The following is an 18,862-nucleotide window of genomic DNA, read 5'->3' as shown; positions in this document are numbered from 1 at the left end:
CCATTGACCTAGTCCCTGATGCGCCTCTCCCAGTGGGGCGTTTGTACTCCATGTCGGAGCCCGAGTTGGCTGCATTGCGGGACTTCCTGACAAAGAATTTGGCTCGTGGTTTCATCCGGCCCTCGTCCTCGCCAGTGTCTGCGCCCGTGCTCTTTGTCAAAAAGAAGTCGGGCGAGTTACGGCTTTGCTGTGACTACCGGAAACTCAACGCCATCACGGTGCGTAACCGCTACCCGCTGCCCCTCATCCCCGAGCTCTTGGACCGACTCCGGGAGGCTAAGATCTTCACGAAACTGGACCTGCGTGGAGCTTACAACCTCGTCAGGGTTCGGCCGGGTGATGAGTGGAAGACGGCGTTTGGTACTCGCTATGGACATTTTGAGTACACGGTGATGCCGTTTGGCCTGACCAACGCCCCCGCTGTGTTTCAGCATTTTATGAACGATATCTTTCGGGATCTGTTGGACCAGTTTGTCGTGATTTACCTGGACGACATCCTGATTTACTCCCCGTCGCATGAAGCGCATCATCAGCATCTCCGTCAGGTCCTGCAGCGCCTCCGGGAACATCGGCTGTTTGCCAAGTTGGAGAAGTGCCAGTTCTACCAGGTGACCATCGATTTCCTGGGTCACCGCATTTCTCCTGAGGGCATCGCCATGGAGCCGAGTAAAGTCGAGTCGTTGCAGAGTTGGCAACCCCCGCGTCGCGTGAAGGACGTTCAGCGACTCCTTGGATTTGCCAACTACTATCGGACATTCATCCCTGGCTTTGCTGCCTTGACAGCCCCCCTCACCCGGCTCCTGCAGAAGAAGACTCGGTTCCAGTGGAACGCCCCCGAACAACAGGCGTTCCAGGCTTTGAAGGACGCCTTCATGAAGGAGCCCATCTTGAAACATCCCGACCCGCAACGGCCGTTTGTCGTGGAGGCGGATGCCTCCGACATTGCCATTGGGGCCGTGTTACTCCAGGCGACAACGCCCAGCGGTACCCTTTTCCCTTGCGCGTATCACTCTCGGAAATTGAACCCCTCGGAGCGCAACTATACCATCTGGGAGAAGGAGCTGCTGGCCATCAAGGCGGCGTTCGAGGCTTGGAGGCATCATCTGGAGGGGGCGCGGCATCAGATCGAGGTCCGGACGGACCACAAGAATCTGGAAAGCCTGCAGACCGCTCGGAATTTGAATCAACGCCAGATCCGGTGGTCCCTCTTCTTTGCGAGGTTTGACTTCCGGGTGCGGTACATACCAAGCGGGCACAACCAGAGAGCGGATGCTCTGTCCAGAAAGCCCGAATACACCCGAGCGGAAGACAAGCTTCCGCCCAGGACAGTGATCCCCGTCGAGTCTTTTGCTGCGGTGTGGGAGCCGGTGGATATACGGGCTCGGATCCGGGAGGCGCAGCAGCAGGAGGCGTGGGTGGCTCAGCGGAAGGAAGAGGTGGGGCCAGATTCGCCTTGGTCGGTCGCGGATGGACTCCTGTATTATCATGACCGGCTCTATGTTCCAGGAGGGCCACTCAGGGGACTCGTCCTCAGCCAGTGTCATGATAACCCGGCTGCGGGGCATTTTGGCCTGTTCACGACTCTGAACTTGGTCTCCCGTACTTTCTGGTGGCCCCGAGTCCGACACGATGTCCAGTCTTATGTCACCTCCTGCATTCCTTGCAGGCAGGCCAAGTCAGCGACAGGGGCCCCGCCTGGTTTACTGCAGCCCTTGCCAACACCCAAGAGACCCTGGGGGGCTCTGTCCATGGACTTTCTGACGGATCTACCCCCATCCTCCGGCTTCACGACAGTGTTTGTGGTGGTGGACATGCTGACCAAGATGGCGCACTTCATCCCTTGTCGCGGCTTACCGTCAGCTCGCGCCACTAGTCGCATGTTCATCCAACAGGTGTTCCGGCTGCACGGCCTTCCCGATAGAGTCGTCTCCGATAGGGGGGCCCAGTTTACAGCCCGCTTCTGGCAGGAGTTGATGCGGGCGTTGGACATTAAGGTTTGCCTCTCGTCCGCGCATCATCCACAAACCAACGGGGGTACCGAGAAGGTCATCGGCATCTTAGAGCAGTATCTGCGCTGCTACGTTAACCTGCAGCAGGACAATTGGGTGGACTATTTGGCCATAGCCGAGTTTGCCTTTAACAACTCGCAGCACACCTCCACGCAGATGACACCGTTCTTGGCCAACGTGGGTTATCACCCCCGGTTTTTCCCCCTTTCTCCCGTGGACTCATCGGAGCCGGCAGCGAACGAATTTATGGCGGAGTTACAGGCGATCCATCGGTTGGTGCGACGGCAGCTGGAGAAGGCCAAGGCCGACTACAAGAGGTTCGCCGATCGGTCGAGAAGGGATACGCCTCCACTATCGGTGGGGGATCGGGTCTGGCTGTCCACCAGGAACCTACCATCCACTCGGCCGGCGAGGAAGCTGGACCACCGTTACCTTGGACCGTTCCCAGTCGAGGCTGTCATCAATCCGGTCACCTATCGTTTAACTCTGCCACATTCCCTGCGCGTGCACCCCGTCTTCCATCGGTCCTTGTTGGTCCCCGAACAACCGGCCTGTCCACTTCGCCAAGCGGAACCTCCCCCATCAGGAACTCGTGATGGAGGCAGCACCCCCGAGTACGAGGTCGCCAGCATCAGGGATTCCCGCTGGCTGAAAGGTCGCTTCCAGTACCTGATCGAGTGGAAAGGGTACGGGCCGGAGGACTTCACATGGGAAGACGCGACCGCCGTTCATGCCCCTGCGTTGGTGACTGCTTTTCACGAACAGTTCCCATCCCGACCGCATCCGGATCGGCAGACCCGGGGGAAGGGCCCTGCGGTGCGGGATAGTGTTGTGACTCAGGGCCAGCCTGTGGGTCCGACAGCCGGCTCCGACGTATCGGAGGACTCAGATGAGGGGGAGGAGGGAGACGAACCGGCTGATGATGGTTTGGAGGCTTTGCAGAGTCCTCAGCCGGGGACCTCTTCTCAGCTGCGTGAGCCCGAGAGTGCGGAGGATGATGACCCACAGCTGGCCCTGTTCAAGGATGCCCGACGCAGGAGGCAGTCGAGCAGGAACAAACAAAGAAAGGCTATGGGACTCCTCGGGAGGAGGCACAGGGAGACCACGCCCTGAGCTCTCTATAAAAGGAGTGTTTGGGGAGGGGCTGGTTGCTGAAAGCAACTTTTCCGCTTGAGAAGACAAGCTCTAGTGTTTTTGTTAACTGCGTAATTAAATCTTGGCAGATGCCTTTTAGCCTTGGACGCTCTCCAGTCTCTTCTTTCTGAAAAGGGGTTTGCCTTACTACAAGGCCAGAAGGGCTGGTTCAGAACAGAGAGGAGGAAAACCCCATAGAGAGGGAGTTTTCCTCCCAAATGAAATCCCAGCAATGGTCGTAAGCTGAAGCATCATATTCCTCTGAGGAAGAAGTGGTGGAGCTGTGCAACTGAAAACCCCGGTGGTTGATGGGCGTTGGAAGGAAAAGTGAGTGGGAAAAGGCATTGGGGAAAGTGACCCTGAGGCAGGGTGGCCACCAACCGGAATGGAGGCGAGAGATGGAGAGCTCCCTGCACGTCAGTGAAGAGGAGCGGATGCTAGAAAGAGCTATTGACCTGATGAAGACAACTCTTAGCTCACTAAGAGAGGAGAAAGCTGAGTACCGCAGCCACAGCAGCACCTGGGGCCACAACTGGAGAGACAATGGAGAGGATCCGGTACCTGCAACACTGGGGCCGTCCACTGGAACAGGAGTTGCTGCCTCAATAGTACCCCCCCAGAACCACAGACGGGGATCAGGATGAGGGGCAATACTGCCTGCGGTCCAGTCAAAGACTTCCACCCCTGGAAGCAAAATTCAAGGAGGAGCCACCACTCTTGGGGTTTTTCCTAACCCAGGTCTTCAGCTATATGGAAGAATACGGACAGGACATCCCCAGTCACAAAGCCCGCATCCGCATTATGCAATCCGCCCTGGATGGACCGGCTGCAGACTGGGTGGTGAACCTACATGACTCCAACGCCCCAGAACTCAACGATTTCAACCGATTCATGTTATCCTTGAGGCGGTGGTTCGAGGATCATTTGGCTGATCAGAAGGTCCAGGAGAGAATCAAAACGGTGAGACAGGGTAGATGGGCAGTGGCTGAATATACCCAAGAATTCCGAGCCATTGCCAGCAAGCTGAACTGGCCAGAAGATATCCTTCTTAGCCATTTCAAAGATGGGCTAAACTACGACCTGTATGATGCTTGCCTGCCTCAAGGAGACCCACACCATCTCGACGACTGGTATGTCCTGGCAGAGGAAGTGGAAGTAGATCTACTGAAGAGACACTGCCAAGGAAAACCATGGGGCTGGCCGCCACCTGAGCAAACACACGAGGGGGGAAAACCACCATCCACAGCTAAAAAGTCAATGGGCTGTTTCAATTGCAGGAGAGAGTGCCACCGCACCACAGAATGTCACTCAAAAGCCCCCCAGCATAAAACAGAGGCATCACTTTCCAAGAAGTTAGGGACGCCCCAAGACAGCCCTAAAGAATCTTCCATGAAGGGGACAGAGGCTGTAGAGCCCACAACCCCTGCCAAGTACTGGGATTGGATTCTGGCCTACACCGCAGGGGCACTGGACACCTCAGAAGACAGCTCAGAGGGAGAACCATTGGTAAGTGGATCCATTCCACCCATTCTTAAGACAGTGAAGCCGTCAAAGTAAAAGCACTAATAGACTCTGGTTGCACACGCTGCCTCAATTTCATGCAGCTGTGCCATGATACAAAATCAGCAGGACATTTCAGGTTTGTAAAAACCTTACACTTAAGTAAAAGGCAATTTTGGTGGCCATCCATGAAAAAGGACATAAAAGCTATGTGGGCAGCTGTCAAATTTGCGCGATGGCCAAGAGGCTGCAAGGGAAATCGGCAGGACTGTTACAACCGGTGGTGAATCCCTCAGCCCCATGGAAAGAAATAGCCATGGATTTTATAGTGGAACTACCAGTAAGCAATGGGAACACTGTAGTCTGGACTGTCACAGATCTGTTCTCTAAGCAAGTACATTTCATACCTTGCCAAAAAATCCCTACTGCAAAAGTATTAGCAAAACTTTTCATACAGCATATTTACAGATTGCATGGGGCACCACAACACATCATATCTGATAGAGGGGTGCAATTTCAGATTACCATCCTGACCTTTGATGAAAAAGAAGCCTGGCTGAATTCCACAGGGCTGGCTTTCTTTGGAATAAAAGAGGAATAGGCTGGGCTCTGGGACAACTTCATCAACACCAATGGCCGGCAAAACCCTCAAACCATAAATGTCACCAAGTTGCTTCCGCCACTCCACCGCACTTTGGACCTGGAATGGAATAATGTTTCTTCTGTGCCTCTTCTCCTCCCAGATTGTCCAAACTGTCCGGCAGTGATTCCCCTCACCACCGGTTAGGGGCTGTTTTTTCTGATGGGGCACCAAGTTGTCCCCACATCCAGTTGGTTGGGGCAATTTGTTCTGTGCTGATTTGGCCATGCTCACCCAGGTGTACTGACGCAGCCATGCCCACCTAATTTGCATGAAATCCATCCATGGAATTTATCTGTCTGAATCATAGCAAAAGCAGCTGTGTGAATCAGAATACTTCCAAACAGCCATTTCAACTTCTTTTACCAAGTATTAGTGCTCACAACAGGCCACTATATCTCTACTATCAAGTGTCAATCAATCAATCAATCTTTATTTATTGATTAGCCCATGGGCCATATCAAGTTACCAGATTCCAAAAACAAAATATCACCAAAACTTGACAAAAACAATTCAAATGCAACTGGATAAAATACAATTTAAAATAAAACTGAAACAAAGTACAATCTACATGAAATCAGGATAAAATACAATGATTTAAGAAACAGGTTAAATATAATTAAAATTATATTACAATGTCACCCCTGCATCTGCCCCAAACAATCTTAAAACTACTTTTAAAATTACATTGTTAAATCAAGTGATCTTTCCTACAATCTACCACACTCTGCTGCACCAACCTTGTTCTTATTTCCATCAGCTTTACAGCAAATTTGGCAATCCATTTCACCAACTGTAAATTAGAACCTAACAATGATGCAAGAAGCGCTCTTTAGACTTAGGGGTACTGGTATAAAAGATCCTGCCCAATTGGTGTTTCCTCAAATCTGAATACAGGGGACAATCAAAAATTACATGGGACATTGTTTCAACTTCCCCCATCTTGCATAAACACTCTTTCACTTACAGGAATCCCCCTATACCTGCCCCAAAGCATGTTTGTTTGAAGTTGGTCCAATCTTAATTTGGTAAAAAATCTCCTTAAGATGGGAGATAAAGGCAAAGTTAAATATTTTTCTATTTAAAAAAATTGTTTATTAGCCAATAACCAGGGACAAACTTTTACTGCTGTCACCTGTGCAATGTCCGATTGTGCACTTATGTCCTTAAATCTCTGTGCAATCCAAGATCGAATTTGCCTAAGATCGTACTGCTGCTAGTTTAACGGAATACCAAACCTAGATACCTGCTTCAAAACTCTTGATAACCAATTATTTTTATTACTTGAGATTATCTGATCCATTAGCGCTAGCTTAGGTAACCCTTCCTCCATCTCAAATAATCTGAGCCAATAATAAATGGCCTTCAGCATGGCCCTAGTGCCAATCGCATGGATTCCCGTTTCTGCCCTTACTACGCAAGCTGGGGTTCCAGGGGATACTGCCAAAATTCTCCTCAGAAACTTGTTTTGAGGAATTTCCTGCCCAGGCAGCTTAACTAATCCCCATATTTCTGCCCCATAGGTTAGTACTGGTTCAATTTTCGCCTGAAAGACCTTTAGCACTGGGGTTAATGAAGATGGAGTTTTCTCTAAAATAAGTTTGTTTAATTGGGCCATCCGAGCCACGGCCTTCTGAGCTCCAGCTTTTACATGCTTGTTCCATTTACCATTTGTCTGGAATACTAGCCCTAAATAGGTAAATGACTGAACTTGTTCTATTCTTCTGCCATTTAAAACCCATCTCCTCATCTTTTGTTGCCTGCTAAATATCATTACCTTTGATTTTTCTACATTAATTGTCAAACGATTTTTTATACAATATGCTGCCAACCTCCCTAGTGACCTTCGTAGCCCCACCTGTGAGGCCGACAGCAAAATTATATCATTGGCATATAACAGGCAATTTACCTGTCTTGTTCCTATACTAGGCCCATGAAGTGATGTCTTCCAGACACTTTGGAAAATCATTTAAATATAAATTAAAAAGTGTTGGGGCTAAAATACAACCTTGTCTTACACCCTTCTTACAGTAATTGGAATTGCATTTGTTACCGATCCTGTTTTGTTCACTCAAACTCTTACCTGGGTTTCCATATATAACAATCTAATTAAGTATAGCAGTTTCTTTTCTATTCCCATGGCCTCTAATTTATCCCATAAAATTGATCTATCAATTGTATCAAAGGCTGCCTTCAGGTCTATAAATGCCATGTACAGTGGTTTTTCCCAAAACTTAAACTTTGTTATTAAATGATACAACACAAAACAATTGTCCATTGTAGATCTTCCGCTCCTGAAACCAGACTGTTCGTCAGCTAAAATGTTGTTTCTCTTTATCCAGTCTTATGCAACAAATACTTAGCATACATTTTTGCTGAAATGTCAATTAGACTAATTAACCGAAAATTATCTGGATTATCTCTAGAGCCTTTTTTATCTAATGGAACAATTATTGATGTACGCCAACTAGCAGGAATTTGCCCTGTTCTATTAATAAAAATAAAGAGACCTGCCAGGACAGGCGCCCACCAGACTTGTTGTTAGTTGCAAAGTCGTGTCCGACCCATCGCGACCCTATGGACAATGTTCCTCCAGGCCTTCCTGTCCTCTACCATCTTCTGGAGTCCATTTAAGCTCACGCCTACTGCTTCAGTGACTCCATCCAGCCACCTCATTCTCTGTCGTCCCCTTCTTCTAGTGCCCTCAATCTTTCCCAGCATTAGGCTCTTCTCCAGTGAGTCCTTCCTTCTCATTAGGTGGCCAAAGTATTTGAATTTTAGCTTCAGGATCTGGCCTTCTAAAGAGCAGTCAGGGTTGATCTCCTCTAGGACTGACCGGTTTGATCGCCTTGCAGTCCAAGGGACTCGCAGGAGTCTTCTCCAGCACCATAGTTCAAAGGCTTCAATTCTTTGGCGCTCAGCCTTTCTTATGGTCCAGCTTTCACTGCCATACATTGCAACTGGGAAGACCATAGCCTTGACTATATGCACTTTTGTTGACAGGGTGATGTCTCTGCTATTTAGTGTGCTGTCTAGATTTGCCATGGCTTTCCTCCCAAGGAGCAAGCGTCTTTTAATTTCTTGGCTACAGTCCCCATCTGCAGTGATCTTGGAGCCCAGGAAAATAAAATCTGTCACTACCTCCATTTCTTCCCCATCTATTTGCCAGGAATTGAGAGGGCCAGATGCCATGATCTTGGTTTTCTTAATGTTTAGTTTCAACCCAAGTTTTGCACTCTCCTTCTTCACTCGCAACAAGAGGCTCTTTAGTTCCTCTTCACTTTCTGCCATTAGAGTGGTATCATCTGCATATCTTAGGTTGTTGATGTTTCTTCCGGCAATCTTAATTCCAACTTTTGATTCATCTAGCCCTGCCTTTCTCATGATGTGCTCTGCATATAAGTTAAATAGGCAAGGCGACAGTATACAGCCTTGCCGGACTCCTTTCCCAATTTTGAACCAATCAGTGGTTCCGTGTCCAGTTCTCACTGTTGCTTCTTGGCCCGCATATAGGTTTCTCAAGAGACAAATAAGATGGTCTGGTATGCCCATCTCTTTAAGGACTTGCCACAGTTTGTTATGATCCACACAATCAAAGGCTTTAGCATAGTCAATGAAGCAGAAGTAGATGTTTTTCTGGAACTCTCTAGCTTTCTCCATGATCCAGCGTATGTTAGCAATTTGATCTCTAGTTCCTCTGCCTCTTCGAAATCCTGCCTGTACTTCTGGTAGTTCTCGATCCACATACTGCTGGAGTCTAGCTTGTAGGATTTTAAGCATAACTTTACTAGCGTGAGAAATGAGTGCAATGGTGCGATAGTTTGAACATTCTTTGGCACTGCCTTTCTTTGGAATTGGAATGTAAACTGATCTTTTCCAATCCTGTGGCCACTGTTGAGTTTTCCAAATTTGCTGGCAAATTGAGTGTAGCACTTTTACTGTATCATCTTTTAAGATTTTGAATAGCTCAGCTGGAATACTGTCACCTCCACTAGCTTTGTTGTTGCTCAACTTTTCTAAGGCCCACTTCACTTCACATTCTAGGATGTCTGGCTCGAGGTCAGTGACCACCTCATTGTGATTATCAGGGATGTTAAGCTCATTCTTGTATAGTGTATAGTGTAATTTTGCCACCTCTTCTTAATCTCTTCTGCCTCTGTTAGGTCCCTGCCATTTTGGTCCTTTATCATGCCCATTTTTGCATGAAACGTTCCTTTCATCTCTCCAATTTTCTTGAAAAGATCTCTGGTCCTCCCTATTCTATTGTTTTCTTCTATTTCTTTGCACTGTTCATTTAAGAAGGCATTCTTATCTCTTCTAGCTATTCTTTGGAATTCTGCATTTAATTGGGCATATCTTTCTTTTTCTCCCTTGCCTTTCGCTTCCCTCCTTTCCTCAGCTATTTGCAAAGCTTCCTCAGACAGCCATTTTGCTTACTTGCATTTCTTTTTCTTTTGGTTGCTACCTGTTGTACAATGTTGCGAACCTCATCTTCAGGCACTCTGTCTATCAGATCTAATTCCTTAAATCTATTTGTCACCTCTACTGTATATTCAACAGGGATATGATTTAATTCATACCTGACTGGCCTAGCACTTTTCCCTACTTTCTTTAGTTTAAGCCTAAACTTTGCAACAAGCAGCTCATGGTCTGAGCCACAGTCAGCTCCTGGTCTTGTTTTTACTGACTGTATAGAGCTTCTCCATCTTTGGCTGCAGAGCATATAGTCAATCTGATTTCTGTGTTGACCGTCTGGTGATGTCCATGTGTAAAGCCGTCTCTTGGGTTGTTGGAAAAGAGCGTTTGCTATGACCATCGTATTCTCTTGACAAAATTCTATCAGCCTGTGCCCTGCTTCATTTTGTACTCCAAGACCAAACTTGCCTGTTATTCCGGTTATCTTTTGGCTTCCTACTTTAGCATTCCAATCCCCCATGATGATAAGAACATCATTTTTTGGTGTTAGTTCTATAAGGTGCTGTAGGGCTTCATAGAACTGGTTAATTTCATCCTCTTCAGCACCGGTGGTTGGGGCATAGACTTGGACTACTGTGATATTGAATGGTTTGCCTTGGATTCGAACTGAGATCATTCTGTCATTTTGAGGATTGTATCCCAGTATTGCTTTTCCTACTCTTTTATTGACTATGAAGGCTACGCCATTTCTTCGGTGGGATTCTTGCCCGCAGTAGTATACCTGATGGTCATCTGAATTAAATTCACCCATTCCTGTCCATTTTAGTTCGCTGATACCTAAGATGTCGATGTTTAGTCTTGTCATCTCTTGTTTGACCACGTCTAGCTTTCCTTGATTCATGGATCTTACATTCCAGGTTCCTATGGAGAAAAAATCTTTACAGCATCGGACTTTCCTTTCACCACCAGACACATCCACAGCTGAGCGTCCTTTCAGCTTTGGCCCAGTCGCTTCATTCTTTCTGGCGCTACTAGTACTAGCCCTCTGCTCTTCCCCAGTAGCATATTGGACGCCTTCCGACCTGAGGGGCTCATCTTCCAGCATCATATCATTTTGCCTTTTGGAACTGTCCATAGGGTTTTCATGGCAAAGATACTGGAGTGGGTTGCCATTTCCTTCTCCAGTGGATCACGTTTTGTCAGAACTCTCTGCTATGACCTGTCCGTCTTGGGTGGCCCTGCACGGCATAGCTCATAGCTTCATTGAATTACGCAAGCCCCTTCGCCACGACAAGGCAGTAATCCTTTAAGGGGAAAAAACCAGACTATGTTTTCTTTAAATAGTGATGCCGGGAGCGCATCCGGTCCTGGAGCTTTATTTGTCTTCAGGGAAGAAATTAACTGTCTCACCTCTGTGACTGACACTTCTGCCCACTGGGGTAAGGCTTCAAATCCCTGTATTAAGCTCAGAGAGGATATCACTTCATCAGAGCTCTCTGCTACTGCTGGAGTGGCCAGATGCCTCTCCCAACTTTCTGCAGTAATATTTGGGTCACTTATTGGTTTTTTATCTTTAATAATTTTTGAGACCTCCAATCAGAAAAGTGTGGGTGAGGCCAGCTTTGCTGCCTGTTCTAAGCCAGCCCATAAGTCGTCAATATAAGAGGCCTTTTTCCTCTTCAGTAGCTGCTTATAATTCTACCTCATGGTAATATACTTCTTCTGTAATTCCATCTTTGGGCACATTAAGTATCTCCTAAGTGATTTCCTAAGCTGTTTTTTCCCTTCCTTGCATTCATTATCAAACCATGATGAATAACTAGAATCAGACTGGCCCATTGACTTAGTAGTCATTAAAAAAACCTTCAATTTCTGACATATTTCTGCAAAATATACTATAAGCTCTTGTTCACCCGTACTATTTGAACATATATGCGCTAGGGCTTCCATACGTGGTGAATTCATAAATTCTGTCACTGTTTTCCCATCAACCCTCTTCCATGTTAGCCTTCTCTCCTGAGCTATTTCCAAGTTGAAGCCTATTTGTTGAATTATTTGGTTCCTTTTCCTTAAGTCAGAAGGGAGTGCCAGGGACATCTCAATCGGAAGATGGTCACTTTCTGGCCTTGGTAACGTCAAGACCGAAGTGGCCCCCGATACTAAACTGTGAGAAACACAGAAGTAATCAATAGAACTACATGCCTTGGGACCAAAAAAGGTTATGGGGTACCTTCTAACCTCTGAATACCGGCCTACAATTTGAAGATTACAATTATATACCATTGTTAGAAATTTTTCCCCATCTTTGTTCTTTTTCCTATCTTAGGAGACCCATGATTGTTGGTTATGTAAATAACCATCTGGAATTGTACCATTTTCAACAAAAGGCTCCAATGAAGGACCCACACGGGCATTAAAACATCCTGCCAAAATTAAAGGTGTTTTTATAAATTTTTTACGTATATCTAATATCTTTACTTCTAGTGCCTCCCACAGATCACCCATTGCTGGATTGACGTACACATTTATAAATACCATTGACTTCCCTCCATATGCCAAATGGATTGCTTGAAAAAATAAAGGGCCGGCACACAAGCATATCTCATTTCCCTTCCAACCCTAATTCGGCTTTAACCAAAATACACAACCCTCCTGAAGCTCTTCCCTTTATGGCTACCCTCTTTGCTGGCAACTGCCAAATATTAAACCCAGGGAGCTCAATTGGAGCCTCATCACCACTAACATCACCTAACATCACCTGCAAGGCAATTACATGATACCTGTTTAAAAATTTAATACAATCATCTGTGCACCAACTCCCTCTCCATCCTGCCACATTCCAAGAGAGGAAGTGTACTCTTGAAGAATGTGAGTGCTCGCTATTTCCTAGTCAGGCTTCTTGAATAATCTCTTGCACCCGTCCTTCCCCATTTACACTCACACACCCATTTAATTGTCTGCGCTCCATAAAACTCTGTTTAGGCATCATTTCTCTGCCTGTTACTTTTAGACTTGCAGATCCATAAGTTCTATTAATCTCTGCCTCCACAATAAATGATTTTACTTGAGGCTCCGTGCTTATGTCATTTCTTGGTATCATTTGTGCCACTGAGGAGGACTGGGAGATTCCTTCCTGGATACCTTCCATCTCTGGTGTTCGTCCCACAGCACTTTGCACTGTCAGGTCAGGTGTCTCTGGCACTTTCTGCTGTATAGACGCAGATGTCCGGTTTCCTGAGCTTGTAAACTGCTGACTCTCTGGAACTGCATCATAACTTAATGGGGACAGAACTATCGGCACCAAAGGGGTGGCAGAGGAAATGGTCTGCTTCAGCAGATTCCTCGTCTCTTTTAGTTTTTTAAGTACTTCTTGCTGCTCCGTTAATGAAAGTAAAGAAAAAGTTTCTAAGCAGGCAGAATCAAATATCTCATCTTGCGTTAAGCCAATTGAAGGAAGTTTCACAGTTGCTGGAACCAAAGCCTCAGCCAACATTTCCTTTGTGATGCTAGATCTCCTCCCTGTTTCAGTTAACTTATTTTCCCCATTTCATTTACTTTTCGAGTCAGCTGCCCCATGCACTGCACCACTCTCCCTAGGGGCTCTCTGGATCAACGGGCTGACTTCACTACTAGAAAAAACTCGGGTTGGTAAAATTTGGTAAAAAGCCAGGAATCTTCTCATTCACGTGAGCAGACTTGGAAAGAGCAGTTGTTTGAATTTAAGAAGGATTCTGGAATAATTATCATATTTTGGAATATATTCATATGCTACCAGATCTATTGCCCCCTTGTCACTCCGAGTAAGCTGTGACAAAGAGGTCACTATCTGTCTTCTTGAAGACCATCTTCCTGCATTTATCTCAGAATTATATATGTTCAATACAATCTGCTCCTTCAACAATCACCTTTTCCCCCACACACACCTGTGCCATGGGATTTCAGGCCCATCCAGCTCACCATCTTTTTCTCTGCCATTACAGCCAATATGTTGTCTGCTTACTCCTTCCCTCGTTCACACCATTGATGGTGTCTGACCAGGTCGTTCTGTCTGGCAACCAGCCAAAATTACCTGCGGCTTTTCAGTCTGTACCACAGCAATAAGATTGATCACAGAGTCCAACTTTAAACGCACCTCTGCAAACTGGTCAAAAATGGCCCAAACTGTTTGAGTTGAGCATGCTGTGCCGGCTGATGAAATCCTTTATGCTATCACTTAGCTGGTTTTCAAGCCCTAAAGCTGATCCATTTTGATTGTCAAACTCCAACTCTAGTCCCTTATCCTTATCCTGGCTTGGAACTGACTCACTTAAAACTGCTGAGTCATTTGTCATCCAATTACACGGAGGGATTAGCGAGCCTCTTAACTGACTTCTTAACTGGCTCTCTTCGGCCTGCGCCTGCAGATCCCACTCCAGGGAAGAATCTCCAAACAATGCCAAAGCCTCACATCTGTCCAGCAGGAGAAAAGGGGAGGATGCACGACTTACTGTAGATGGTATAGGCTGACAGAATCCATCAATTTTCTGTAGTTTTTGTGGGTTGTTTCTATCTTCCCTACTATTTGGAGAACACTGTGCCGTCTTTCTTTTCTTCCCCTTGGGAGAGGCCATTATTACCCTCAAGAAACAAATGAATAAAAATAGATAAAGAGCTGTTCTGTAATATTGTCTTTGCTGCTTTGGCCTACTGGCTCCTTCCAAGATTCCTTTAAAAGATTTTCCTTGAAAATCCCAGGTTCAGTTCATTGCCTTAAAACTAGGTTAAAAATAGGTTTAAAAGGTTTTAAAAAGTTAAAATAGATTAAAAAGGGGTAAGTTAAAAATACAATGTTAATAGAGGTTAAAAAAAATAAAGTAAAATAAAATTAAGCTTTTACTTCTGGAGGAGCTCTTTACAGCAATCATTTTTTTCTGTTATACTGATTATACAGTCTTTTACTTAGCTTTTTGTACTTGACACTACTAAATACATAATATGTAACATTACGTAATAGATGAATGAATAAATAAATAAGGTAGAGAAACATGTAACTGAAAAAGTAGTAAAATAACAGAGATCATCATACATTCTGTGAAGCACAAGCATTTACTCAGTTGTTACTTCATTAAAACCTCCTGTAACTTGCAAGCAAATTTTTTTTATTGAAAAGTTTTAAAATACATTTTATCTTTAACAATCCCCTCTCCCCCTCCCCTACCTATCCCTCCCTCCCCCTCCCCCCCTTTCCCCCCTCCCCCCCCCCCCCCCCCGACTTCCCAGAGCTAAGTACAGGGTATAAAAACAAAAAACAATCATAAACATCCATATGCTACCAACAATAAATTCTTAAATCTATCACTCTCTAGCTCATATAAGGTAACTACAAACAATACTAATATTTCATATAGGGGGGAAAAAAGAAAATAGAAAGGAAGACTTATTCAAATGCTAAATGAAACTTTTTAGTCCCATATTTCTTCTGGATATATTCAATCCATTTTTTCCACTCCATAATATAGCGTTCTTGCGAATGATCTTTCAAATAAGCCGAGATCTTTGCCATTTCTGCCAGGTCAGAAACCTTTAAAGTCCATTCCTCTATAACTTGCAAGCAAAATTTAAAGAGATAGATGGAGTTTTATCCAAGAGTAGGTGTCTTTAGTTAAAATAAATGAGTGTGCTCAGGAAAAATTGTATTTGTCTAAAGTTGACAGTTAAGGATGTGAACTGTTATTTAATGGCACCAAATGTACACAGTTTGTTTGTTTGTTTGTTTAGTAAATTGATGTGCCACCTATTTTTTCAAAGACGACTCTGGGCAGCTTACAAGCATTAAAACTATTAGACATTAAAATACTAAAACAACAATAAAAACAGTAATAAAGACAACTTCTTTTTTGTATTATGTGCATAATCTGGGGGGGGGGTTTCCCCTGGACACATGACTCCTATTTGAGGAGCAGGTGGCAGTCATGGCCAGGGGGGTCTTTGTGCAACTGCAGGTTTTGCACCAGTAACATCCTTTTATGAACCAACAATCCCTACTCATGCCTGTTGCAAGGTGCTTTACAAAGGGCTACCCTTGAAAAGCATCCAGAGGCTCCAGCTGGTTCAAAATGCAGTACCTCACATGGTTTTGTGCAGATCTCAGTGTGCACATATATCACCTCTCCTACAGGAGCTGCATTGGTTGCAGATTTGCTTCCGGGTACAATTCAAGGTGCTGATTGTCACCTTCAAAGCCCTTCATGGCTTGGGACCAGGTTATCTGAGGGACCATCACTTGCCGGTCACATCCACCAGCAAGAGTGGAGAGGTTGCAGGTCCTATCACCTAAAGAGGTACATCTGGCGAGCCCCACCATGGGTCTTCTCCATGGTGGCTCCCTCCCCATGCTATATCATCCCTTCAAAAAGTAGACAAGACCCCACTTTGATATTCTTTCATAAGGCCCTGAAGGCCTGGGGAACCCAGAGTGGGATGGAGCCCATCAAATGGGTTATTTGACTGTGTGTGGTTGCGGGGGGGGCGGGAGGTTATTGTGTTTTATTTATTTATTTATTTTATTTTCTATATATGTTTTTATTGTTTGTAAGCTGCTTAGAGTTGCTATGAGCAAGTAGGTGGCTATATATATTTTCTAAATAAAAATTCCTCTTTCATAACCAATGTAAGAGCAGTAAAATTAACTAAGATAAATGGCCTTCTAAACTTTGGGATTATAACATTTAGGCACTGGGTAGGTTTTCATTTTAGAAAAAGAGTATTTGCAAATATACCTCTGGGAAAAGAGTCCTGTTTTCTTTGACGTTCTACAGTACAGCACAAGCTTTGTTTTTCTTATATGGCAGCATCAGTATCATCTCATTGGAGAATTCAATTTCTTGGCAAGAATTTTTTTTTCCAACTGAGGATAAAAATATTAACTTCTATTAAATGGGCCAATCCAATTTGGCATAAGAACAACCTTATAAGCAAGTCTTGCCTCCTCTTTGGTAATGCCTGTTTTCAGTCACAGAGCTATATTTGAAATGAAGCAAACAATTCGAAATATATTTTATAAGAATTTGAATGGAATATTCCTCAGTGCAGCCATATTATTATATGAACCTATAAAATAACAGAACATGTGCTTTGTCTAATGCAGCAAATACAATCTGGCAAAATAAAATTATTTCATTACTGAGGTGGGTTTTTTTAAGCATTTGGTATTATATAATCCAGATAGGCATTTTGTTTTCTTATTGTCTAAAAAATCAAGACTTAAAAAGTTTTTTGTTTGTTCAACTGCAGAGCTATCCAGTTGCCAAGTCTGGACATTCGGGCATTTGGAGCTCATAAAGATAACATAATAACACAATACTCCTGCCCTCAGAGGAATTTCTTTTGTGAAATGACCTGAAATATGAGTTTCCATGAAATCCAAACAGCAGAAGTAATAGTTCTCTGTTAATAAAGGCACTTATAAACTTACGCTATACAGAAATTGAATCAAATAAGATTTAAAATTGATGAATATAGCTTATAAATGAAGAGTAGGGTTGCTAGTATATTTCTTGGCTAAGCATTGGAGCCTAATTCAAAGAGAAAAATTCTGAGCTAAAATCCGCCTGTTCCTCCTGAAGTATATGATCTATTTCAAAATTATCCAATAATTGTCCTATAGAAGTTTGGTGTATACAGATAGTCCTCACTTACTGATAGTGTTGCTAAGATATGCTCATCCCATGCACCAACTTACAACAGCAGTTCTGAAAGTTGCTGTCATTAAGAAAATCCCCCATTATTGCAGGGTCCCAATAACTTCTTGGGTTTCTGAAAAGTTCTTTTTTGCTAGTAGTTTTGCTAGTACAGAATTTTGAAAGCCTACCATTCTCCTTCCTCACAGCACAATTCAGGTAAAGTTGCTCTTTTTCATTTTCTTCTCTCCCCTCAGAGAGGAAAACCAGCTGAAATGCCTGTTTGCAAAAAAAAATTGTTTCCTTCTTCACTTTCCCAAAGTCTGTTAGACCTTCCCCAGATATTTCTCTAAGTGGATATTCTTCCATTATTATTTTCATTTATTCTTGGAGTTCCAATTGCCTCAGTCACTGTTTTGATACTCCATTGACTAACTTCTGGCACCCAGTAGAATGGCATTTTTCTCCACAATCACATTCACTCAGAAAGTTACCTATTTTTCCCATAACCCATCTCTGGTTCTTTCATTATGGCCATTCAGTTAAGAATAATGTGCAAACATCACTCCTAACATAATTATCTATATTAAATAGAAAAATAAAAAAACTGCATTGTGAACATACATTTTAGTTGTGGTTTAGCTAAATATTTCCTTTGTCTTATTAGTATCATGGCACAGTTACCAGATATTTAGACTGGATTTTGCATTTTTTATCCATCTGTTGAGTCATTAATATTATTTTACTTTAAAATATAGAAAGTTACTTATAAGAAAAGGTGATGGGCACTATAAAAATCAGTCAAAATGAATGTTAATTCAATAAACTAAGACACCAGAAGTATTAAAATTCAAAGGGAGAACACAAATTGGATTTCAGCTCTTCTAGTATCTTTTTTTAAATTTCTGATAGTATCTTTCTGAAAACCTACAACAATAATAATTCAATAAACCTATCCAGTATGAGATAAAAATGTGTTTTCATGCTTTATACATTCAGGATCATGCAGATATTGAATGGAAATTTGCTCGTACAAAGTTATGGATGAGTTACTTTGAAGAAGGAGGGACTTTGCCCACACCTTTCAATGTCATACCAAGTCCAAAATCTCTCTGGTATCTAATAAGATGGCTGTGGAGACAACTATGCAGACAAAACATTAAAAAAAAACCGGAAAGTTTTGGAACTATTGGGGTAAGCAAAATAAGCCATTTTCTTCCTCATCCTTGTAAGACTGGGTAGTGGTGACATCTTACCTACAGAGGCTAGAAGGATGTATATTTCTGCTTTTTGACAATGCCAAAAAGTCTTTTGAATCAACTGTACTTTCCCTTCTTTCTCTTCCTGATTGTTTAAAATAATCACCATTTCCCCATTTGGTGAAGTAATATATTAGGAGTGTCTAAAAATGTAAACAAAATGGAAAAAGTGTTTATTTTGAGCTCAAAGCTAAACTTCATTCAAAGCATTCCTTTGGCCATGTTACAGTGAAACAAAACTCAAAA

At 43.9% G+C, this 18,862-nt stretch overlaps 1 protein-coding gene across 1 annotated transcript in view; it reads left to right on the top strand.

Moving 5' to 3' along the window:
* TRPC4 (transient receptor potential cation channel subfamily C member 4) overlaps nt 1–18,862 on the top strand; it is a gene marked incomplete at both ends in the record, with an annotated part of 235,661 nt that overhangs the window by 153,398 nt on the left and 63,401 nt on the right. Inside the window, one exon of the mRNA XM_083354460.1 lies at nt 18,357–18,551. Within this exon, the coding sequence (XP_083210586.1) occupies nt 18,357–18,551 (195 nt within the window). The remainder of the gene's footprint in view (nt 1–18,356; nt 18,552–18,862) is intronic.

This window comes from Vipera ursinii, assembly GCF_947247035.1.
Source record: "Vipera ursinii genome assembly, chromosome: 2".
NCBI lineage: Eukaryota > Metazoa > Chordata > Lepidosauria > Squamata > Viperidae > Vipera > Vipera ursinii.
Note: the sequence above shows the minus strand (reverse complement) of the source record. Positions and strands in the feature narration are given on the sequence as shown.